At 40.1% G+C, this 26973-nt stretch overlaps 1 protein-coding gene across 2 annotated transcripts in view; it reads left to right on the top strand.

Moving 5' to 3' along the window:
* The window catches only part of LOC119740516 (ALK tyrosine kinase receptor-like), a 115189-nt gene that overhangs the window by 48979 nt on the left and 39237 nt on the right, over window positions 1–26973 (top strand). For both annotated transcript variants that reach the window (XM_038215858.1, XM_038215857.1), the window contains 2 exons: window positions 8183–8396; window positions 14710–14843. In XM_038215858.1, coding sequence (XP_038071786.1) covers window positions 8183–8396; window positions 14710–14843 — 348 coding nt within the window. The remainder of the gene's footprint in view (window positions 1–8182; window positions 8397–14709; window positions 14844–26973) is intronic.

Raw genomic sequence — 26973 nt, 5'->3', positions numbered from 1 at the left:
TTGTAGAAATGTAGAGTGTAATCATTGACAGGTGCTGTCCAAATGTTTCACCAATGGTCGTGTAATTCAAACTGAACATACACGTACGGGTAAGATGTCGATTTATTGATACAAAGCCCCCCCCCCCTCCTTTTTCATGAGTCATCAGTTTTAAGATCATGGGATGTTATCCCTGTTATGATGATGGGTTTTGCACAAAATCCTTTTGGTGGAGCACTGGAATGGTTGTAAGGTGCCTTCGGTTCAATTGTCTATTCTTTTCCTCATCTCAAATTCATACCTTAATCTAATGGCCCATTGTTATTCAGCTAATTTGTGTGTGTGTGAGTATGTAAACACCGGCAATCGTGGACGTAGGACAAAAGAATTGGGGCGCAAACAATACGTCCACGATCGACCGAACGTCCACAATCTCAAATCGTGTACAAAAACAATGAGAGTTGTCGCTAAAAAGTTAAGAGTACAAACAAAGGAAAGAGGATTAGGGACAATGGGGCGTCCACGATTGTCGGCATTTACACACACGTGTGGGTGTGTGTTGACCATTTCTCTTTTTGTTTCTGCACTTATCAAGTCAACAATTCCAAATTCGATCCCAGGATGTTGATCAATTCAAAAAAGAAAAGTTCCACTTCGAAGGAAATAGTTTTGTAAACAGTCTCTTTTCTAAAAAACAAACAAACACAAATGACTAGTTCAGTTTCTGTTCTTTTGATGTAGTCAGGTTTCCTACATTATCTGATTCCAGAGGATCAGACAATAGGAAGACAGGATGTTATGCTGAGTTTTATGTCTTCTGGTGGCATTGTTCTGCAGAAGCGAGTTTGTTTGTGTTCGGGGTGAGCGATTAGTAGTACAACGAGATGGTCCTGGAAAGTGAAAGTTAAACAGAACTGTCTGTGTTTTTTGGGGGATTCTTTTTAAAAGAGCTATTTTTCGAACTCTACAAAAACATTTTTTTAAAGGCATCTGACTAGTGCCCCTTGAACAAAACATCGACAAATTTGGAAACCGCCAACATAGGGCAAACATAGAGCTCCGGAACGGTAATCTGGAGTGGAGGTAGTACAAACATGTAGGTTCAAACCCCGCTCAACTTAATTTCTTTGTTCAACTTTAAAAAAAAAATTTCAAAAGTTATTCACTTTTGAATAACATATTCAAAAGAAAGATAATAATAATGAGCTCATAATAATGGGCTAAGATGTAACACTAGAATTTGATTTGTGCACAACTTGTGTTGTTACATGTACCGGTACATGTAAATGCTTTTGTATGATTGTTTATATATCCGTCTCTCAAAATAAAAATGTGAAAAAAATGGAGGTCATTTTTTAAAATTAAACACCTGCCATATCTGGAATTGCTGGACCTGTGGATCTTTAATTAACAGCGGTCCACAGTAGACATGGTTCTCTCTGTTGAGAAAACAGCACCTTTCTTTCAACACGGAGAGATTATCACAGGGAGAATTCCACATGGGAAATATCTGGGGGGAAAAAATGGCAAAGGCAGGGTGCTTGATGAGCTATTTCTTCCCATTCTTGATGCCGGAATGCCAGGAAATGGATATTTAATTCCATGCTTCAGCGACCATGACTTCATAGGTCCGACTGCACTAAACTGTTAACTATCCTCGTCACCAAAACGGTATTTAGTGGCTCATGGGTGAGGCTATTCATCTGTGAAATGACACATGTAATGTACATGTATAAGGAAGGGAAAAAAGCTAATTACTCTTATTGACTGCTGTATTAAGGGGAAAAAGGATTTTGCCATCATAAGGCCAAAAAAAAAAGTCTCTGGTTTCTGGTATGCGCGCCCGTCGTCGTAGCCATGCGCGTCGGCAAAATGAAAAAGTTTTTTTTTCAATGAAAGATGATGTCTCAAAACCGCCAAACTCACTGGTTTGACTGGAATCCTGCTGCTGCACATTTTTAACGTGTTTTTAGATTGGGTTATGGTCGAGAATAAGCTTTATGTGGCCTCTCTGGACTCCCATATATTTGCACTAAGTTTAGTCGGGCACCATTTGCAGTCATCAGCCGACATTTGAAGCAAAAAAATCAGGTAAAAAAAAAAAAAAAAAACGCGTCGCCGCACCACTTTTTGGGCAAGCTCCATACCAGAAACCGGAGCCTTTTTTTGGGTGCCTAAAACAGCTTAACCTTTAACATTTTGTAACTGTAGAGGGGGCAAGGCTCAATGTATCTCACAAATGCCTACATTTGTAGGCTTACAACGCTTTCCAGTTTGGGCTCTGTGCGTAAAAACAAGGGCTTTGTCGATTACACTGAATTTTCGAATACTCGATCATGAACTGAATATCGGAATAACAGTTTTTAGATTCTAGTATTCGAAAAACTGGGGGCGGTCTCGAGTAGATGATGAAAAACATATAAGTTGTGCAGCTTAATTTTTTTGTGAAATGCCACATTTGTGGTGAAAGCCGTTATCGTACATGATTTGTGAGCTTACATGAGGAAAACCAGCTTGAATTTCTTGTTTAAAAGTGGTTAATTATCAGCCACAGCTACCTGTTCTTTATATTACATACATGTATTTTAATAAAATCTTGGTAAATTTTTGACTAGCACAGGTGCACGCAGCTCCCGATCGGCGGCACGGTCTTGCGCGTAACCTGGGTTTTATTTGCCCAGTGCAATGGCGAGAAAGGGCACTCGGCAACCGTGCTGAAAGGTAGACAGGTTTTTTTCACCGGACACCCGGCCTCTGTAAAATAAATATAGTGTTGGGGAGGGGGGGGGGGGCCTTCTTTCGATGGGAGCGCTGTTCAAAGCAGAAATTTCTAGACAATAGGTTGCGCTCTTCAACGTGGCATGACATTCGCGGGGGCAAGGGCTCTTGTGAAACAGGGCGCTCATTAAAAAATGAAAAAGGGCAATCAGTAAAAAAAATATTGAGTTGTACAATAAAATTTTCTTCCCATTACCAATCTTTGCAACTCTGCAACCCCTCCCCCCCCCCCAGCCCCAGCCCCGGTTACGCCTATAACAGGGCACGGTTATAGGCTGACACATGTTTAACTTGATCATTGCATTTCGAAATTGAACATTCGATAAAGTCAAAGTTTGAATAATCCAATACTAAATTAGTGAAAGGTTTGCGGAAACACCATGTGCGAATAATTTCTCAACTAAGAGAATGGTTCTGAAAAGAACCAGAGGTATAAACTTGACGTTCCGGTCAGTATGCTCTGACCATCTTCAGGAGAGTGAGTATGCTCTGATCGTCTCCTGAAGAGGGTCAGAGCATACTGACCGGAACGTCGAGTTTATACCTCTGGTTCTTTTCAGAACCATTCTCTTAGTTGAGAAATTATTCGCACATGGTGTTTCCGCAAACCTTTCATTATTTAGTATCTCCACCATGCAAAGCCTCAAATCTTACTCAATACTAAATTATTCACAAATGGACAGCCCTAGTTAAACCTAGATGGCATTTCATGACAACATTTAGACCCCGCTCTGTGCAGGACACAGCATGTGCAAGAGCGTGTTCACATGGTTCTGAGTACACACGACCAGTTTTCATGAATATATGTATAAGCCGTTACATCTTTGCATTCGCACATTATATGGCAAGTGTACCACCGGTAACTGGTGCCTGGAGATTGCCGTGGAGTGGACAACATCTGAGATACATTCAATATTGGGTTTTGTCCTTCACTGACGTATTTTTATCAACACTGTATACTCAGTGTTGTCTGAGCATGGTCTGAGTGATTCTGAGAATCTGAGTTACACATACGGGTACAGCTAAGGACAGTAAAGTTCTCGCCATGGCCCAGTATTTGGTTGGAGGAAGCAGCTTTTGCTGCTTTCTGCCTGTACCTAGAGGGGATGGCTGGCCTAGAATCAACACCCAATTCCACCCAACTGGGCCAAGTACTTGCACAGGAACTTGAGATTACAAACACTGAAGATGGAAAGCTAAGCCATTTTGGTTAGTGAACTTTTCACACATCCTGTGCAAGTATCATTATTATTGTTGGTGATCAGTTTTTGTTTTTCTGGAGAAACATGCAGTTCAGTTCCTTAATTGGTAGAAATCTGATGACATTGTGAGAGCTCCAGAATCCAGCATAAAGGAGAAGCTGTGTATTAAAGCCTGATGCTGTTTATAGTGATGGAAAATTGAAAATGGCAATTTGAAGTCAAGAAACCAAATTAAACTGAATAATTTACGTATATGTACAAGTAAGTGTACATGTAACTAGATCAATACACTGACAAAGCATTTCTTAAAGGTAGAGTCCATCATTTGTAATTTGTGCATGTTTGTTTGAAGCAACAAAAGTGCTCAATATACAAAGTAGGGTGATTAACAACTATCCTGATGAAGTTTTAGCTCTTTGAATGCTTTATATTCCGAGAAACACAATATTCTAGGATCTTGATTTCAAATCAAAAGTTGACGAGTCATGTTTTGAAATGCGCCCGATTTCAGTGTCCGGAACATGTTATCATTCAGCCAATTTGCAGCTATGCGATGCCGTGCATTGGACCGACAAATTATAGCAACTGTATGTGCATTGCATTGATGCTTGCGCGCGCTTTGCTGAATTAAAAACGAACTACATGTACTAATGGAAATTACCAAGGAGTCGATGTGGCTTTAGACGCATTGTTGGAAATGGCCTTCTTTCATTGTTTTCTTCAAAATGACAGCTTGCGAGAGCGAATAATTTCACAGAGAATTTAGTCCCGTTACAATCTATAAACCAGATTTGCTGTTCAACAACAATTTTGTCAGTTGCTTAGATAGCTGTAAATGATGGACTATAGCTTTAAAGTACGTAGGTGAGGGAACATACATCATTCTGCTGGGGGATCCAAAAGTGTGGGTGGGGGAGTGGGAATGGCTCCACTTGCCTTTGTTCTGCTTCCGCTTCAGCCAGCTGTGATCAGAAAGGAAACCTACATGTATCAAGTGTCCTTTGATTGGTGTGGATTTTTTACATTATGGGGAGATGTACTTCATCATATATGCATGAATGCAAATGTCCCTTAATAATGCTTTGCAATCTACAGTTTGTTCATGTAACTTTTATTAATGGAGTTAACACTGCGTACATGTGCAGATCCATATTTCGTTGGTGCCACTCACACTGTCACACCCCAGCTTCTGCGTGATCTTGGCATCTCTGCACTTGTATTTTTTTGGGTTCATTGTTAGTTACATTAAATATTCAGCAGTTGTTTTTTATTTGTATTATTGCAAACGAGCCAAGGGTCGAAAGGACAAGATCTATGTATAAAACATGCCATGGCCTTCAAAGTAGACTAACAAATTACATGTGCCGTAGCTACTGAGTAATTACACCGTTTGCCATTAAATATTTACCACGCCATATTGTTGGTATTTTGTAATATTCAGTATCTGATAAATTATGCACTTCAACTTCGTATGGGTCAATAAAAATAAAATTAGCATCCGACTTTTTTTTTTTTAGCTTATAAATAATAAGTGACCAGTGCAATGTACTTCAAACATTCTAAGTAGTTGCTGAAAAGGAATTTCAGACTAGCACTGCAGTTCCTGAGTTTAAATTTTGTATTTTACAATATTTTTTTTCTTCAAATTTTATCGGAAATGAGGCTTCCCCTCAAATGAAGGGCAAAACCTAATTTGATTTATATCACCCGACGCAAAATTCCATCTTATAATAGTTTATGCGGTACCCGCTGCTATGTTCATCAGATTCGAACCAGCCAACCGATCCTGTTAGCTCGGTGGTCGAGTGGTAAGACATCTGCACTAGAAAGCAGGAGGTTGTGGGTTCGAGTCCCACCCGAGTGATTTTTTTCCAGCTTTCACTCGGGAGGTAACACACTGAGTATACAGTGTTTAAACGTCGGTGAAGGGCAAAACCTAATTTGATTTATATCACCTGACGCAAAATTCCATCTTATAAGAGGCTTCCCCTCATCTGCTTCGTGGGGAAGGCAGCTTGTCTGCCTGTCGGGCACTTCGTGAGTGAGTACGGTTGTGTCACCTGTTTTTGGGGGCGAAAGGTCGCTTCGTCGGTGCACCAACTTCAACTTGTGAACAACTCATGAACACATACACACCCTTTGCGCTTTATAGCAGCGACACATGAAAGGATCATGTATCCAAATAATATTTGAAACTTAACCCTAACAGAACTCAACACATCAAACCCCAACTGCATGTTCTATTGGAATCTGTCAGGATGGGTACAGTACCCCTAAACTGACAGTCTTTTACATTGGGTTGGCACACCTCCAGATACAAAGTCAGAAATATGTGTGTACAGTTTTCCATATGGTGTTGGAATTTGCCAGGATGGGTAGGGTTCCTAGAATCAGTACATTTTGAGAGTAACTCACTAAATGAAAGAATTAATAGAAAAAAGTAGAAGAAATCACTATTGATACTACAATTGCTAATATGATAAAAATGGTAATTCCAATTCCTCAGACAAGACCTTGTTTAATGAGAAACTACAAATAATTCCCAAAAGCAAAGGCAAGAGGTTATTCTTTCAGCAGAAACCCAGCAGTCTTACAAACTCGTGCGTAGAATACAAGACATTTAAAAAACACTTCACATCCATTACGCCAATTTCTCACTGAAGCAGACTGTGGATCACGTTCTTTAGGGTTCATGCTGCCAAAGTACAAACCAAGATCCTACAATCATGTACATGTATGTGATTTGATCTGTTAGCGCGGACCTCCTTCTTTACTGAAAAAGCAAACACTAGGTACCGGTACGTGCACGCAAGATTGATTTCAAACATGACACATCTCCAAGCAATCAGTTTGTTCTGTGATTCCTCCCAATGGCGAAGGCAAACAAAATAACCGTACCGGTCGGTAGAAACTTGACATTTTGATTTGAGGGTTTTGGCAGTTTCATGTAGGCACATGTTGCCATGGTATTAGGACATCATGCATGCATGGCTGTCATGTTGCCATATTGTGAACACATTTCGCCTAGCAATGAAAGGAAGAGTTGGCGAAAATTGTGAAAAAGGTTAAGTTCTGTGTTACTATGATGACATTTGTTTGTGCTATTAAAGGAGAATTAAAAAGGAGGAATTATATAATTTTGCGTGGCGAGGGAAGATTGTTATTTATGAGCAGATTGAGAAATAATATTTTTGGAAATGGTATTTAAAGTGCCCAAAACTAAGTTTCATTTTTTTTGTTTAACTCACTTTGTTACTGAATGCATGACAACAAGAATGGGCCAACTCGACTAAGATTTATTATAAGATGGAATTTTTGCGTCGGGGTGATATAAATCAAATTAGGTTTTGCCCTTCACGGACGTTTTTAAACACTGTATACTCAGTGTGTTACCTCCCAAGTGAAAGTTGAACAAATCACTCGGGTGGGACTCAAAATCACGACCTCCTGCTTTCTAGTGCAGATGTCTTACCACTCGACCACCGAGCTAGCGGGATCGGTTGGCCGGTTCGAATCTGATGTACATAGCAGCGGGTACCGCATAAACTATTATAAGATAGTTTATGCTAAGATTTGTTCAAATTCATTTTGCTAAGATTTGTTCAAATTCATTTTGACATGGTAGAAAGTCCAAGTTTTTCAATGCATTTGGCTAGATGCCTGGAAAAGACTATTTGGAGTATGGATTTGGGTTCTTCTTTTACACCAATTTGGGTCAGAAATTTAAGTTTGGTTGTTCCCAGACCCATCTTGACATCATGCAGAAACTATGGGACCGATACCTGGTATAGTGCACAAATTGGCACGAAGAAGGCACTTCTTGTTTTCATTTGAATTCAGGCAAATCCATAGCATCTTTGTGGGTGCCGGTGCTCAGTGGCAATAGACCATTATCACCTTGCAGCAATCTTGATTTTTTTTTTCCCCCATTCAAAGCAACGTAACCAAAACGAGGCTGGAAGGAAAAATAGTCTGGTTCCTTTTTGCACAAAGAAAATTATCATTCAGTACTGTTATTGGATACAGGGAACATGACTGAAATGGTGGCAGCATGAGTGGTCTGTGGCATTTAAGAGTGGGTCAAATCTCTCTATCACTGATGATGAAGGGGCACTTAATGCACTGAGTCCACACTGCTTTAAACTAAATCACGCCAAATCTTGTCATTGATTACTTGTACTTATTTCAATCTCCCCCCCCCCCCCCACTACACCCCCATACAGAGTCAAGCAGCTACCTGTATGTCGACGCAACAGGTAAAGAGAAAGGCGCCCTCTCGCGTCTCGTCAGCCCACTGTACTCGGAGAGCGGTCCACAGTGCAGCTTCCATTTCTTCTACCACATGAGCGGCAGAGATGTTGGGACGCTACGGGTGATTCTTGCCCTCGGCAACCAGAATGTTTCCGTTTGGGAGACGAGTGGAAGTCAAGGGAATTGGTAAGTCATTCATTTAGCCCCCCAAAAAATCCCGGGTAGGTGGAAAAACTTTTCCCCTTTTAACCCTAACTCCCTAACGTCTTTTACTAAGTACTGGACCAAGTCCGCCAAAATCCATCAATCGCACTGCTTGCAATGCATGCTTTGCTTCAGGCCTCTGGTCCCAAGTCCATCACACTCCATCAACAATTTAATCGAACCAGGCCTGCAGGACCAAGTCCCCCCGAAATCTACCAACATGGGGGATGGATTTTGTTGGAATTTGGGAGGTTACGGTTAAGACAGAGGAAAACACAGTTGATTCTGCCCAGACTCTGCCTGACATGGTGAGACTGTGAATGACTTTAAAAGAAAACTAAAAACACCCATCTGAACAAATACTCTTTCTTACAGATGAACTTGTTGCATCTGCACTGTCAGACTGTGTATCTTATCATGAACATTTAATTGCGAGCACCTTGAGCACTCTTTCTGAGTGGATATGTTGCGCGTTATAAATGTCTACATTATTATTGAAAGTGTTGTCTAACGTCTTGGGAAATTGTCACATTCCGGTTCGTAAGTGACTGTACATGTATGTCAAGTACATGTGAAGCCGGGTTCATACTTCATGCGAAAGCGAATGCGAAGCGAACTTGACGTCATGAAACATTCGCTGCGAAATTCGCCCGAGTTGAAATGTGTTCAACTTTTACGAATTCGCATCGCGAATACTCTCCATGACGTCACAAATTCGCGTTCGCTTTCACTTTCGCGCCGAGTATGAACTGGGCTTTACTGTCGTACACGCACCACTGATTAGTAGCGCCCATTGGCTGAACTTGCATCTTTGCACTACTTCCCGTTCCAGAGGTTCCAGTGATTATTAATGCTACTCTGTGACACGTACTAGGGCTCGACCGTAACTGTTTTTTCACCAGCCAGCCGGGATGCTGAAACAGACTCTTACTTGCCCGCATTTTAACTAGCCTACATATTTTTCTTTAAAGGGAATATACAACATTTGCTTTTGCTGCAATTTTCAAAAATAAATGAATTTGGAGGATTAGTGTGCTATAGAAAGTATTGTTAAACTAGCTTGTTTCACGTTTTGAGTCAGAAGATGCTGGAAAATCCAAAAAAATAACCATATTCTTGTAGTCTGGTTCTCTGACCCCACTTAAGATGAGACGTTGCAATTTATAGACATTGGGAATTGTAAGGTGAGAGAATCAGTCTAGCAGGCTTGTATCCCTTCCATTGCAAAGTTAATGTAGAATGACTAAAGATGAAAAATTAGGAGCAGTTTTTAAAAAAAAGGCAGTTTTCTCCAACGATGGTCGGCTGACCAGCGTTGAAAAAATACTTGAAAGTATTATAAATAGATTTCTTGAAAATGTCAGCACACAAGGAGCCACAATTTTACAGTTTGCTTTAGACGGTCATTCGCAAACAGTCCAGTGAGATATTTTGTTATAATTTGATCATTTCGTTTCTTGATGTTTGCAAATCTTCCCTTTAACGATGTACATGTCAAACGTGTATCCAGAGGCAATCTTGTCAGTGTTTTTAATAATCAAATCAAATATTTTAACCCTAAACATATTAATTAAATTAGACACAAATTGATACAGATTTGCTTTCTGAATTTAATGATTTATTTCTTCCTGTCCTTTCATCTTTGCCGTAGCCCAATAATTTTTGACTCGCCAGCTGGGCTACTTATGGAATAGTTTGACCAGCCCGCTGCTGTTTTGACTAGCATTTGGCCAGCAGGCTACTGAAAAATTAAAACGTGGTTTAAGTTGAAATGACGTCACACTTATGAACTGGATGATAAACAAGCATTTCTTGTACCCTTCAATTTACTGTGTGTGAAGTTTTGGGTTGTCAGTTGGAGGAAGCGGCATCACTTGTCAGTTGCCGTTCCTCAACACCTTGTCATCAATGCCACAGTGTGTGTAAGGATGGTTTAGAACAACAAAACAAAACTGCCTGATACTGTGATAGCGCTGAAGGTCAATGAAGACGTGTTAGGTGAAAAGGTTAACTTAAGGGTGTCAAGAGGTGGTTCTGTAGTTCAAAATAAATTCCAGGAGCCAATCATTTCTGCAACTGAAAATGAACAGCTTCCACAAGAATAAGCTCTAGAACACAAAACATATAGGGATGGACCGCGAAAAAAAAGGCGACACGTGTGATCAGTGGATCACCTTACCCAAAAGTGCTTGGTCGCAAAGCACTATCTACTGTTCGTGCACGGAGTCCATACCGGAGTTTAAACATGTATGGAATGGACTCTGTGTACTATGGTACATAAGTATCCAGCTGATGAAAAATGCAGAGTGCCAATATTGGAGGACAAGTGGAGCCATCTTGCCTCGTGTGCATTGGTATATTGTATGCATGCATGTTATATTGTGACCAGAGAAGTGTCCTTCAGGCATGCTCTTCTAAGCATCCTTTTGTTCATTTATGGAGCCAAAAGTCTGTAGGGGGGGGGGGGGCGGAGTTGGTGATTTGATAGTGATTTGATAGGGGTCCACTCATAAGTCCGACGCCTCATAGGTCCGACGCCTTAAATGTCCGACAAAATGGCATCCCCTAACCAAATAAAGGCCCATATGTCCGACGCCTCATACCGGTAGGTCCGACGCCTCATAAGTCCGACGCCTCAAAGCTCCGACGCCTCGTAGCTCCGACGCCTCGTAGCTCCGACAAATTAAACGCCTCGTTTTTCCGACGTCTGACTTAAGAGGCATCAGACTTATGAGGCGTCGGACCTATGAGGCGGAATAAATGTTATGCCTCATAAGTCCGATGCCTCATAAGTCCGAAATTTCGGACTATGAGGCGTCGAACCTAGGGTATGAGGCTTCGGACTTTTGATACTGCCCCATTTGATAATGATATGCATTCACTGCTGACATATATTTGTGAACTGTTGTGCATTGTTTCAGCAGTCGACAATCTGCATCTGATAGTTGCCTGCTCCTTTTCAAATTTACAGACAAAATATACACATGTCGGTTCATTCATCATTGATTCGGCAGGCTCCCCATTGATCCCACATTGATCTCGAAACGTAACTCATCACATGAAATCCATCATATGCTGTATGCACAAGTTTTCCTAAAGATGAACTACAAACCTCTGATTTCAGATTTGATTTACCATGGTTAGAACCTAATACATATGTTCTCATTTAAGATAAAATTGATAACAATTTATAGAGGATTCGAAATGAATGTACCGGCACCAAACATGTAAGCCCTTTCCCCTGGTTACTGGGTATGAAGTACTGAAATGCAGTTAGTTAACAGAGGACCTATTTAGACTGTTCGTTTGAGTAAATGCTGTAAAATTGTAGTTGTTTTGATACGTGTAGCACAGGGCAAGTAAGGGTAAATACAGTAGCAATGTACATACGAGTTAAGAATCAGGGAAAGAAGTCTTGAGCCATTCTAAGCATACTTCTATTCTGCCTACAGTTGTGCTAAGGTAGACCCTAATACTGCTTAATTCAACAATCCCACGGCAAGCGGAAGACCATCATCTTCAGCTGTTAGTTCATCAACTGGGTTCCTCAAGAGTGCCTGAGAGAAAATGTGTAAAATAAATTATGGAACAATGCGTTTGAAGAATTGTTTACTTGTGAACTCGTACATGTTTTTTTGCATTCATGCTTTAGATCAATATTTGTTATATATATATATATATATTAAAAATTTGTTTTACCTTTTATTAGCCCAAGGGGGGGGGGGCTGGGTTGGAATTTGGGGCTTGATGGTAAAGTATTTTTCAGGTTACAAGAAAGAAATTTTAGAGCAATTTTTCAAGTGTTGTTGAGACAGATTAAGTAATTATCAGAGACTGTTTGTGTTTTACTTGAAGAATTAATTAATTTTTTTAGGAGGAATAGGAGCTACAGATTGAAATACTTTGACCACACGGTTACATCTCGGATGTTTGTCTTGTGTCGTTTTGAATAGGATATTAATGAATATATAGGTTAGATATACTGTGAACACAATCCTTGACCATCCCAAGATCAATGTACAGTAATTTATTCCAGTGATTAATAGCGTAATAATGGAGCGCAGAACAGCTCATCAAAAGTGGCCATGAATTAACAAAATTGACCTGCAACTAACGCCTCCCAATCGACTCTCAATAATGCTTCGGTAACAACCTCAAGGGTATCACTTGGATGTGTGCCAAGAACTATTAAAATTGTATTTCTTTTGTGGGTAGGCTGAGGCCATGATCATGCTGACATACATGCAGGTAAACAAGCTTGGCAGACTTGAATAAAACTGCATTGTGTTTGAACCACAATGATCACAGCAGAGCCTTAATTTTAATAATTTAGTTTGTGTTTTTTTTTGGAGGGGGTCTTTTTTTTGCGAGTGGGTACTTTTCATAACGAGCAAAGCCTGCAATATGATCTTGCATACATGTACCGGTACATGTTTGTCATGTGAAGAGCTAAAGTTAATATGACCTACCAGTACATTGTATCTAATGTAGTTTTTGTCTTTGTTGTTGCTCTGTTGTTTTCCTATCATGTTTTTGGTTGTTGACAGGATTATTTTGGTGTGTTAATTTTTTTGCTTTTAACTTGTGAATATCACAAAGTAAAGGCAGTATCAAACAATGCGGGTTGTGTTTAGCAATGAAATCCCGAACAAGGGTTTAAGCTTCAAAGGTGAGTCATACATGCATGTCAACCATTTTGGGTCAACTTTTAGCGAGATTTCGCAAGCAAATGGAAACGGTTATCGCGTCGGATAGGTCATCAGTTTGTGTGGTCTTGTGTCATCATACGCAACTCACTATCCACTACGCGTGTACACGGCACGGATATATCGCGCGCTACGCGTCAGTGTGAAACGCATAGTAAATTCTGGATTTTCATCCTATTTTCTGATAACTTATTTAATCGTGTATGATTTGATTGAAAGGGGATGAATTGGTGAACATATTTCTACCGGTACCATTTGTCTGTGTTTCAAAGCAGGATTAGCCGCAGAAACGAGGCTTCCATCAGAGGCTGTCATTTTGGGATTACTGCTTTGGTTCCTTTAAAGGGAAGATACAACATTTGCAAACATCAAAAAACGAAATGATCAAATTATCACGAAATACCTTACAAATAGATTGTAAGGGAATGACAGTCTAAAGCATCCTGTAAAATCGTCGGCCGACCAGCGTTGGAGAAAAACTGGCTTTTTTCAAAAACCGCTCCGAATTTTTCATAACAGTTGTTCCGCATTTTCTTTGAAATTTATTAAACACCTGTGAAGGGGTACAAGCCTGCTAGACTGATTCTCTGGCCTTTAGGCCTAAAATTCCCCAAAGTCTATACATTTCTCTGTTTCATCTTAAGTGGGGTCAGGGAACCAGACTACAAGAACATGATTGGTTTTCTTGTTGTTTCCAGCATCTACAAGCCCAAAATGTGAAACAAGTCAGTTTAACAATATTTGCTATAATATACTAATCCTCCAAATCCATTTATTTCTGAAAATTGCGGCAAAAGCAAATGTTGTACATTCCCTTTAACTAAGCGCATATGTGTACACGAACACGATGCGAAACAACAGAATGGTCGATACCAGTTAACGGATAGCTAAACGTACAATGTACGCGTTCAGATGCGAAACCTCTGTATTGTAGCATGCACTGTGAATTGGGGAAACACTGTTGATGAGCACGTGACTACCTAAAATCCACGTCATCCACCGTAATGGAAGACCAGCTGTTGATGGTTTTCTACAAACCATCAACATTACAGGTATGACTTGCGTGTGTAATCCTTATTGTCATTATGGGCAAGAGCTACATGTATCTGATAGGCCGCTGAGTGCCAAATTATGCTGATCACACTATAATCGCATCGCTAATGTGATATTCGTGACCAAACTGCGTACACAACGGCCCATGATGACCGTCCTAAGTGGCTATCTAGTCCTATTCAACCGATAAATCATGCAAATTGTGCATTTGTTGAGTTCTGACTAGCTATTACCAAAATAAGTGGCTTTTTCTGTAATCCTTAAAGCCAGAAAACCCTCTAACATTTCACAAACAAACTCTTCAAAGAAAACGACACTTCATTGCCTCAAGCCCGTATCACGCTCTGATGACTTAATGGATTTGCGTTTCTGACCGACTTCTTTGCCGACTTCCGTCAACAAAGCCCCCAGGCCTGAAAACTGTAGTGCTGAAATCTCTGACCGCTTCCGGCTTCTGTATTTTTGCTCCCGCTGCTACGATCAAATCGCTCGTAGTCACTTTCGTCTTCCTTTTTTCTCTCTTCCCTTCCGGGCAGGTGGCTGGGTGATGTGTTGTCCCTCGGGAGACTGAAAGAGCCCTTCCGTGTCATTTTGGAGGCGGAGCATAGCGGAGGTGGGGATGAGGGAGACGTGGCCGTAGATACCTTAGAGATGAAGGATTGCTCCCCAGGTTAGTGAGTTTAATGAGGCGGGTCTCGTGTATCTCCTTTCGAAGAGCCGGAAGGGTTCATCCTGGGAATATCAACTAAGAGTCTAATTTAAAAGTCACAGGTGTTTCAGGCCTATTAGTGTATTATCAATGCAAATCGTGATGCACTCCATTATAGAAACCAACAGGAAGGGGTTATTCCTAAGTTTTCTGGAAGCGAGTGGCACTAGAAGGTTACTACATGTACATGTACTATACATTTCTGTGCCTGAGCATGAGTCTTTTAGAAATCAGGAATTTGTTACATGTTTGGGTGCAGCAAACATGGGAAATAGAGCTTCTAGCGTGTGCCCAAATGTATTTACTAAGACACAATCGCTCAGTGCTGTCATTTGAGCACTCGTGATGACCAAACGAGTGCCCTACTTCCATCAGGAAAACAGGCCTTCTTCGTCGCTCACAGTTCCCCAGGAGGTGTGGACATGTCTTAAGCCCACATTGCTTATTGCTGTGATGTGTATTCATATCAATCAAGTTGTGGATTGTTTTGCTCCATACCATGTGTTTGAGTGCTTTTCCAATAGTAAGTTAACATCAACCAGGGCCAATCTCATAGAGCTTCTTATTGCAAAATTGTGATAAACTGAGAAATAATTTGCTTTACAAGTGCAGGGGCCAATTCCATGGCGCTCATGTCCACAGAAATTTGCTAAAGGCAGATAAAAAGCCTTTTGTATTCTTTCAGATTTGTTTTCATTTTGTCTTTTTGTTCTCCCCAAATGCATAAACTCATAAAAACATAACTTCATAAAAAAACAACAGTGCGGAAAAGCCCTGTGTTCTGTCCATGGAATAGACATATCTAGTTTTTAGTTGATTTTAGGTAAGCAACTAATTATGCGTAGCAATATTTTACCGGCTAAGGTGTACATGCCCGGTACAGGTTTATTGCTGTTCACTGGTTAAATCAGCTGGTTTATTTCTTAATACTGTGAGCAATACCTGTATTTTCAGCTTTCAGCTTTATTCAGTTTTGCCCTGATTGTTGCTTTGATGTAAACTTTTTTTCATAGGGAAAATGCATACTTGGCCTGATTATTCCTGTTAATATTTTGCCTAATTAGCTGGGCATGCAAGCGCGATATTCTGCCAGATTGATCATAATCTTTCTCTATGTTTTGATATATTGACCCACCCTTGCCACATCCTCTGTAGACGCATCGGTGTATACAGGGTGAGTAAAAAAAACGAAACCCAAATGTCGGAACCATTGTTTAAGTGAAGTTCTGCATGTAGCACTTTCAAAATCTAGGATATAAAAGCCCAATTCATAAGCTTTCTTTTAGTACAAGAATCATTCAAATCACTTATGTACTTCTCAAACTACAGAATTTTAAACTCAACCACCGTTTTAAAGTTCTGTCCACGGATCACAGAAAAGGTGTGCGTTCTCTAAGCAAATCGGAAACAATTCACACACATCCCTACATGTATGTGATTTTTTTTCGTTTTGCTGAAGAACACTTACCTTCTTGTGGTCCGTGGACAGAACTTTAAAATGGTGGTTGTGTTTAAAATTCCGTTACTTGAAAAGTACATAAGTGATTTGAATGATTCTTGTGCTAAAAGAAAGCTTATGAATTGGGCTTTCATATCCTAGATTTTGAAAATGCTACATGCAGAACTTCACTAAAACAATGGTCCCGACATTTAGGTTTCGCTTTTTTTTTACCCACCCTGTACTATTAACACAGGCAGGTTTGAGTTCATCAAGAACATCCCAAATTGATGAGAGCTCTCATGAAAGTACAGCCAGAAGCCAATTATTGCCTCGTATTTGGAGAGGGATGATAGATGATTTGGGAGGATTCCAATAATGGAACACTTCAAACAGGAGAGCGCCTGTTCAATATCTGCTTCCGTGGGCTTGTCTAATTTTTCCCCCTTTTTTTGCGTAATAAAAAGGAAATTAAAATGTCAGATTGCAGGTTAATTTAAACCGGGTACGACTATAGTGTGATTGATTGTGCCGCACTGACAATGTGATCAAAGAGTTCTCCTTGTACTCAAATGTCAAATGCAAACATAGTTTATGATGAGGATGACAAAAGCACTAGTGTCTCATGAAATAATAATAATAATAACAATAAAGGCATTTCTATGGCGCTTTATGTAAAAATACCTCAAAGCGCCTCACAATAAAAAAACTATAAAACCTACAGGCGATGAAAATACTAAAAATATGAAAGTTACTTAAAGTGCTATACAGTGACAAGTACTAAAACACGGAGGCAAACGAAATTAGAATGCAAGTTACTATGCCAAAAGAAAACAATTCAAACCTAAAAACTCTAAAAAGCCAACAGGAAATTTAAGCAATCAAAAGATCAATTATTTATAACTACCACATGCACCTTAAGAGTGCTACAAGAAGAAAATGGCTACAATAGCAAAAGGTATAATGCAACACGTAACACCAAACCAAACAAGTACATGTAAAATGCATAAAAACTAAGCACAAAATGTATTAAAAAAACAATGTATAATGTAACAACAAGCCATTAGAAACACGAAAAAGGCAAAAACGCGGTAACAAAATCAACAACAGGCCAAAAAAGGCAAAAAAAATTACCAGGAAAAACTATATAATGAGAGACAGAAACATTGAGTGAACATAAACAAGTAATAAAAGAGGGAAGCAAACATGTCATGTTTTATACAACATCCAGTTCTCCCTGTACCCACAGTGCATGCACACAGAGCAAGTTTGATCATTACAAAAGTGTGCATTATCATGTTTACCATGACTTCAAGTAACTCCTTACTTTGCTTCCAAGAAAAAAAATTGGCCTAAGTAACCCTCACCCTATTACACTTCACCCTTATATACACAAGTATCCAATTTCTCACTTCCAAGTACCCTAACTGTCTAGGGTGGGTGAAAAATCACATTGAAATTTGAGGATTCAGGACAGTACATGTACATCTTACTATAATTCCAGGAATCTCTGTGTGTCTGTCTATATTTCGATTATCTCCAAAACCGGACACTGTATGAAGTTGAAAATCGGCAGGTGTATTGCTCAGGACCCCAGAATGTGCAGTTTCAAGTTTGAAGTTGTTTGGATTGAGGGGTTCTAAAAAAAAAAGCAGCAATACCAGAGGCCTACACCTATACCAGCCATGGGTATGGGTTAACACAGGTGGAAATGGTGGTTGGTTGTATGGGCTCCACCATTTCTTGAAGGGTCAGAAGGCGTGAACAAAATTTAACCTTTAGGCCGAATGAAAAAAACAAAAACATGTTTCTCGTCTGGGTTTTTGAAAAACAGGAAGAAGAGGGGCTTTTTATTTTTTTCAAGATGGACGCCATTTTAAAATTTCGTGCAACCGTTGGTGTTGCCACTGTTTAAAGATACTTTTAAAATGAAAGGCAAGTTGGACAAGAGAACTGAACATACAGTGCCAATTAGAGATGTTTTGGGCTACAATGAACAGTTTTGTATTTTCCGATGAATTTGTGGACTTTTTTGGTGTATTTACTGCATTTTTCAAAAATAAAAGAATAATAAAAAAATTCAGGCGGCCTCCAAAAAGGAAGCGGGTGGAGACGAGAAACATGTTGTTTTTTTTACTTCGCCTTATATTTCAATACTAAAATAAAGTTTTCAACTGAGCTTCTTCAGTTGAAAAAACCGACCCTGCCCCAATTACCTTGCTGGACACATTAATTAGTTTCCAGCCCTTTGCACTTCCTGTGAAGTATTAGTCCTGATTTTTTCCTCTTCGATAGGCGTGCCAGTTGTCCCCTTGATAAGGGTACTTCTGTTTTAGAAGATTGATTGTCCATGGAAATTGGTCATTAAGGCGGAGATCAAGGGCTATTTAATGGGTCAACGCCTCCATCGCCTCTGTGAAGTCCAAGGGCATCCTCTTATAAAGCCCCTATAATCAAACACACGGCTTCCCAGTGCTGCCCCCAAACAGTCCGTTGAGATTTCCCCCCTCGCACTATCAACTCACTTACACATTTCAACATGGGACCACCTTGATCAGAACCGTTCACACTTAAGGCCTTTTCACACTGTCCAAAATCTCCGGGTTGGAACCGGTTCCAACCCCGAGATTTTTTTCAACCCTTTTCCCACTTCTACAGTTTCAACCCGGTTCCGACCCGGGTAGAGTGCTCTAGCCGGATCGAAATCAACCCTGGGAGGGACCAGGGTTGAAAATCTCAACCCGGATCGAAATTGCATTTTTCGGCGTGAACCGTGTCGAAAATGATAGTGTGAACCGCCCCGGGTTGAGTCACTCACGGCTGATCCGTGTTGAGTTGAGGCCAACATTTTACCGAAAATCTGACACCCCGAGCATAATATTTCCCTCCACCACTATCGCCGTCACAAACACCGATCCCGAAACAATCGCTCCCTAATTATCATCCATTAATGTATCGGTGTATGGAGCATCCTTTACCGAGTCTGGGCTTGTATTAGGTCCGCAAAATGTACCCCAAAAATGTACATTTCTAATGTTAAATAGAACGAATCGTCTAACGAAATGACCGGAGCCATTTTGGAAATATTGCACACAGCTGCGCTGGTGTCGTACAAAAATCGGACTCCCAAATCAGATTCGTTTACTCTCTTATTATTGGTCAAACCCTTTCACGTGACAGGTCCTTCTCCCAAAAGGCATGCGCAATACTACCAATGAGTCCGTATTTCACAGAGTAGTAAATTCACGCTGCACACCGGCCTGTCCGTAAGCCTCGTGCGTCGCAATGCATTATGGGATTGAGAAAATCATCGCAGCGCCCTGTGCCGAATGCGATCCGTGTCGAGAATTTGTAGTGTGAATTCACAGGGGCCGTAGCCGGATTGAACGTTACACGGTTCACGTAGCGGCCGTTCCCGTAAAGGACAGTGTGAACGTCGCGTCTCTCCGATCCGTGTCGAAAAATACTCGGGCTGAACCGGGTTGGATCCGGGTAGGTTTCAACACGGTTCGAAACGGAGATAGTGTGAAAAGGCCTTTACATACACACTAGGTTGTACATGTACATTGGTTGGCTGTAGATTTGGATTTTCTACCCAGGTAGAGCAAAGAGAAAGGAGTCCTTTCTCTATGGTTGCAGACCAGTAAATCGGTCCAAAATTGCCTACGCCGGCCAAATCACGATTTGCATGCCCTCAAAATCTTCAGTATTTGAGCATGCTGTGGGCCATGAACTTGAGGGTTTGTAAAAAATATGGGTGGAAGCCGTGCACAGGACTGTGAACTTGTAGTTCCGTTCAATTTGGATGAACTTGGGGCCCTTAAAGCGCTCTATTTTGCAATGGAGTGTAGGCATCGTTTTTCAAAATGGCGATGGGCTTCAGGACTATTTTCAGGGGTGATCATCTTCGGATGGAGATTTCTCCTCAAATTCATCAGTTGACCCCCCGAAAATTGGAAAGATGATGAAATAAGCTTTAATTTGATGTGTGTCTCGAACACCTTGGAGAGTTGTGAGTACTTTCCCCGAATTTCTGAAGTGGGAGCATTTACCATTGGGGTCTGTGGAAGTTTATTAACTGGTCTGCAACCCTATGGGTACAGCCTCTCAACCCCGGTCCTGACCAGGTTGGATTGTACCTGTGTAACCGTGCTGGATTCTTGCTTTAGTGTGAAAGGGGTTCCTGAAAGCTCTGTGTTGGACCCAGGTCCAACACAAGAGTATTCCGGATAGTGTGAAAGGCCCTTTTGACTGTAACGTACATGTATACATGTAGTCTCTGATCAGTGGGCAAGGCCGTTCTTATCAACACCCGTTTCATATTTCTCACCCCAGTGGCCATGAGGGATTTCTCTGATATCCTGTCATCATAAAGTGGCTTAGCTTTTTAAGTGGTAATTTTTTTTTCTGCCATTCATTAATAATTCATATGGCTTGGGTTTGTTATTAAAACAGTGGCGACCGCGTGAGCCCTGAAGCGTTAAATAATTGTGTTATGTGATATATCACCTGTAGGTAATGAGAAGAGATATGAATATCAATCCCAAATCACCAAGATCCATGAAATATTCCACTCCCAGCTTTTGCAGTATTTTGAAGGATGCAGAACTGCAGAACTGCACAGCTCCCCTGAAGCACTTAGTAGGGACCATTAGAAATGGTACGTGTACGGGATACGTACCGGTATGCGACTCAGATAAACCAGTTGGTTTGTATAACACCTGAATAGATCCTTGTCATTTGATAGGTGGAATTAGTCACATCACATTGAATCATTTGCCCCATTTCATTGACAAATATTACGATTTAACGTACGTCATACATCATGCAATTTGGTTTCATTTACAGTGCACATTGGTTCCATTCGTTTCGCTTCATTGCACGTGCGCCTCGATATCGATCGCCGGAGCATGAACTGTGCTATTGCTATGAGATTGCAGCGTTTTGCGTTGACCGTACATGACCGAGTGTACTGACACTGTGTGGATCACAACATTTGACACGAACCCTGACACGAACAACAACAGTTAAACTAAACTGTTCGACCAGTTATAGAGCCTAGACTGTTTTTGAACAATTTTGGACTTGAACTTTGAACTTGTTGTGTTCACAACTATTTGGATTGGAACTACCTATTGGATTTATAATACATGATTGTTGTGGATGGCCATGGAGATGAAGTTAAATTGAACGTTATAGCCTAACCGTTTTTTGCATAAAACATCAAATGACAAGGAAGTACTTAGGTGCTATAGGCCCATAAAACATATAATGAATGTGTTTTTTTATTTGTGCAATGAAAGGAATACATTTGTATTTTCATGAGGTGAAAGATTGACTGTTCCATTGAACTCGGCTACACCTTATTGAATGATTGAATGGCACAGCCAATCTTTCACCTCACGAAAATCCTTCCATTGTACTCATAAGCATTCATTATTTTTATATTATACAACACCTGAATAAATCCCCGTCATCTGATTGGTGGATCGTTGATCACATGTCATTGAATTATTCGTCATTGCTTCCATTGCACTGTGCAATGGAAGTTCTATTACACAGTGAATAGAACTTCCACAGCACAGTGTCACTGCTGCTGGTGGTGGCGCTGTTTTAAATTGAGATAAATTCAATATGATAGTTCTCAACTTGTTGAACAGTTTGCATAAATTAAATATGATGAACTTGTCGAACTTTAAACAGGTTTTAACATGAAAAAATTGGCTATTAAAAGTCAACCAGTCAGATAACAAGGATTTATTCAAGTGTTATATAAAACAAATAATGAATGTTTCACGTGTTATATAAAACAAATAATGAATGTTTCACGCTCGTGCAAAGGAAAGAATAATTTCATTTGGTGACAGATGAAATGTTCCATTCCACATTTCATCTGTCACCTCATGAAATTATTCTTGCCATTGTACTCACAAACATTCTTTATTTGTATAATCTCACCAAGTTGTGTGGTTATTGCACAAAAGTCACAATAAATTGTATACACTTGTATATCTTAACATTTTGATGTACAATTGTATAATGCAATTTGCCCATATAATGTCATGAATGTGCCATTAAAGGGAATGTACATCATTGGCTTTTGCTGTAATTTTCAGAAATGAACTATTTGAGGGGTTAGTTTAATAGATCAAATATTGTTTGACTGACATGTTTGAAGTTTTGTGTTTGAAAATGCTGGAAACACCAAGAAAAACAAAAATGTTCCAGTAGTTTGGTTCCCTGACTCCACTAAGGATAAAATGGATCAGTTTATAGATGCCGGAAAATTGTAAGGTAAGGGAACCAGTCTAGCTGGCCTGCAGCCGTTCATGAACATGTTACCAATAGCAACCAAAATTTGGTTTGAAAAAAAAAAGGTAAATTTGAAGCAGAAGTTGAAAAATAGTTAGGTTTTTCCAAAGGTGATCGGACGACCACTGTTGGAAATGTATACAAAAATGCCATTTTCTTGAAAATGACTTCACACCAGGTGCCATAATTTTACAGGATGCTTTAGACTGTCAATTACCAACATCCTACTAAGGTATTTCGTAAAAACTTGATAGTTTTATTTTTCGATGTTTGCAAATGTTGTATATTCCCTTTAAGTAAAATAAACATGCAAAATGGTGATGTAACACAACTTTTTCCGAGCCACCTACGTATCCCATACCCGCGTCATTTCTAATGGTCCCTTGATATTCCAATTTGAGTCACTGATTAACTACGGAGTGCTGGATTTCAGCAGCTTCATGGAAATCTCTTGCAGATATTCCTAGAGAGTCAATTTGTGGCATTGATTGGCTACAAAGTGTTTGGTTTCCGAGTCAGCAGATTCATTGAAACCTCTTGCAGATATTCCGAGAGATCAAGCTCAATGGCATTTTGTTGAAGGTGGTTGTTGCAGCAGATAATGGCCACTTAACTAAATGCCAAGGACGTGCATATCTCGCGGGCCGGTGATGGAATGATGTGGCATTGAAGACTTTATAGTGGAACCTTGAAAACCATGGCTGATGGCCATCTCTGTGGAAATATTCACAACACTTTGTGAAATGTCCAGCTCCATAACCAACTAACTGATGCTTTCGTTCAGACATTTCTGTTTCATTATGAACAAGTGCTCGTTTTCTATTTAATTAATTAGTAAATACTCATATAGGACTTTATATTTTGCTAAAGGCTATTGGATTCTAAGGTAAGATCAGAAAGCAAGTAACACCTTTGGTTGGGTGTAAAAGATTACGGAAGTGTTGTAGGTTGTTTTTGCATGAATAAAAGCAAATAAGTGTATTGCCAATGACATGCTATATTAAAGAGGTTGTGGAATGCTCGAAGACATTTCCGTCATTTTTCGGGTATGATGAAATAAAAACGACTATTGTGTCTGTCATAAAATGAGTACAAAAGGTACTTTTGAGAGCTGTTTTTCAAGTCCTGTCATGCCTATTTCGACCCGAACGTGCAATTTGTGTAAAAGTCGTCGTTGCGGGCAGCAAACAAAACACAGTAAATCGTGACGTAATAAACAGGACTCCCGATGCAGAGTAGCATAAACGAGTCCTGTTTATTACGTCACAATTTACTGTGTTTTGTTTGCTGCCCGCAACGACGACTTTTACACAAATTGCACGTTCGGGTCGAAACACCTTAGGCTACATGGTATACCCAAAAAATAACGGAAATGTCTTCGAGCATTCCACAACCTCTTTAAAGGTAGCTATCCAAAAAGTAACTGACAAAATTATTTTGAAAATTCTTACTTGGTTTAAAGATAGTAATGGCACTAAACTCCCTGTGAAATTATTCCTTCTGGCATGCTGTCATTTTGAAGAAAACAACAAAAGAAAGTCATTTCCAAAGATGTGTGAAGTGAGACATTTTGGGAAATTTCTGTGAATTGGCCCCTATGCGTTCAAACGTGATGTTGGTTTGCAATTGGGTGAATATGTGAATGGCCAAGTGAGAATCATGTCCCGAATGCTGATTTCGGGATTGTGTTACGAGGGGATGCAATTCAAAATATGACTTGGGTACTTTGGAATTGAAGTTGCACGCATTCAGAATAAATTACCCATGCATTAATATGCGTGCACGAACCAGTACTTGGACAGGGTGTATTCTGTTTATTTCTGAATAGATTTCAAAATATTGGAAGTAGGGAAATGTCTGTCCAAATTTGCCTTAAATTGAAACACACGGTGCCAAGGTGCTTAAGTCATATACAGCGCATCCCAAAATACCTGCGACCTTTTATAACGAGTCTCTAGCGTCGGTGCGGAAACGCGTACCACCATTACTTTTATACCATTTTATAGCTTGAAATCTTAACTTTATCCCTGGCGAGTATTGGTTTGATATTAAAGAGAGTTTTTAAATTATTTGTGTTCAAATAAAGGCATGTCGAAAATGAACTCAACCGATTCCTAGGGAAATCGATGATGTGGTACATCAGATGCAAACTCGAATGAACAAGCTGTTGAAATAACCCACAAAAAAATGCAGGTGATTTATATTAAAAACACATTGAGCTCGAAACAAAGAACAATATTGTGAATTTATATATATGTGGAATGAAAAGAAGAGGAAACACAAAGTAAAAGGCAACGAGATCATCACATCATGAACATGAAGCATTTACACATTAAAAAAAATATGCATGATTGATTTTCCTTGAAATCGGTTGAGTTATTTTTGACATGCCTTTATTATTAACACAAATAATTTCAAAACCCTTTTGAAAATCAAACCAATACTTACCAGGAATAAAGTTAAGATTACAAGCTTTAAAATGATATTAAAATAATCGCAATATGTGTTGCCGCGGCTATGCTAGAGCCTTGCAAAAGAACTGTTGCGGGTACTTTGGGATGCGCTGTACTTCATCATATATGCAAGTATTTGCATAACAAAGGGGATGTTTAAAACAGGCTACAGGCCTGCCAGAAAGACACCCAGACACTCCTCTGACTGAAGCTTCATAACTCCCATTTTATTTCTTTGGAAGACACAAGAATGACTAAATAGATATCGCCCTGCAAATGCCAACATTTGTATTCCAACCAGCTGCTCGTGTGTCATTTGTTCTTACGGTCTCAGATGTTTACCGACGCCGCCCACTCCACTCATTGAAAAACCAACCCGATTTGTATTCCTGCCTTAGCAAATGTCACAGTCCACGGTATCATTGATTGCTATCTCTGTGCTCACTCCATCACTGACCAAGTGCTGTCAGGCCCCATCCCGCAATCACAATTAGCTGTTGAGTTGGTTCTTGTCTTCTTTTTTTTCTACCAGCGGTAATTGTTCGAGTAGCGAATGCTTTTAACCGTCCTCGGTTCCATGTTTAATTCAATTGGAAGCCGCAGAGGGACTTCCTCTTTGCTTTAGGTGATTAACATCGGGGTTTTATTTGTCTGTCGTGCATCCTACTTGTATCAATTTTAAAAGGAAGACATTTATACTCTCAGCTTAAGACATTGGCGGTTTATTTTGGGATGTGACCTGCGACGAGCAGGATGCTGGATTTGACTGATTGTTTTCCGTTTGCTTTCCAAATATTTGGAAATCGGGCTACATTTACGAAGAACATGTATGAATTTACCAAGGAATCAGGTTTTGTCGATTCTGCTGAGCTAAAACATAATTTCATTAGACAAATGTTTGCAGAGATGGGCCTTGTTTTGTTAGTTAGTCAAAGGTGTCTCAGAACTGATCATTCTATGGACTCACAAGTGTAAGTGCCCTAGAAAAATCCCTGTTTTAAATTTCAGCAATGTTGCATATTAATATGAAAGTTTCCATAGACACTATTAAAGTGGTGAAGGTTACGCAAATCATATGGACCCCGTGCACAAGTACCTCCTCAGTGGTTACAAAGAGAGGGAGTTCGTGGAGTAAACTTGACCAATCATTTGGCTGAAGGCGGGTCATGATCAGAGCTCAGCGTATTCACTGCTTAATAGTGAATACATTTGTGAAGCTACCTGCCAAGTAAATAAAGTCTGTCACAAGCCAATATGACATATCAGGCCGGCGTTTATCTCTGGTTTCAGTAGCAGGAAACGACTGAGAATATTTCTATTCCCCCTGGACGGGATCCTATAGTTCATCACAGGTTACTCCCCAGCTAATGGAACCCATTTACAATGTTTACTCCTGGGTGGAGAGAGGCAAGTGGGGATAAAGTGCCTTGCCCAAGGACACAACGTATGGCCAGCAGCTGGATTTGAACCCCTGACCATCTGATCATGAGCCACAAGCCCTAACCACTCCCCCTACCAAAGCGTCACATAAATAATATCGCTTAAACTGTTTTTCTGCTTATCGCTTAGCATACACACTTGCCTATAATTTTTGGGGGGCTTGAAAATTTGGGCAAATTCTGATGAAACAACCTCATTTAATATCAACACTTCTTGTCCAACAATGCTGATTTAATTGGTTCATTATTCCAGTATAAGATTTTCATTATGTGCAGTTGTCCAATTTAACAAATTGCCGAAAGATAAATTATGAATCAGGAAGCTCTTGATAATCAGGGACCTTACAATCTCGGGATTGTGCGTCCGTGTCTGGCTGTCTGGCCCCTTGGGGATTGCTGTGAGCAATCCGGTCAGTTAACACAGTTGACCATGGAAAGGAATTCATTAA

The sequence above is a fragment of the Patiria miniata genome, unplaced genomic scaffold, assembly GCF_015706575.1.
Source record: "Patiria miniata isolate m_02_andy unplaced genomic scaffold, ASM1570657v1 HiC_scaffold_5, whole genome shotgun sequence".
Lineage (NCBI taxonomy): Eukaryota > Metazoa > Echinodermata > Asteroidea > Valvatida > Asterinidae > Patiria > Patiria miniata.
Note: the sequence above shows the minus strand (reverse complement) of the source record. Positions and strands in the feature narration are given on the sequence as shown.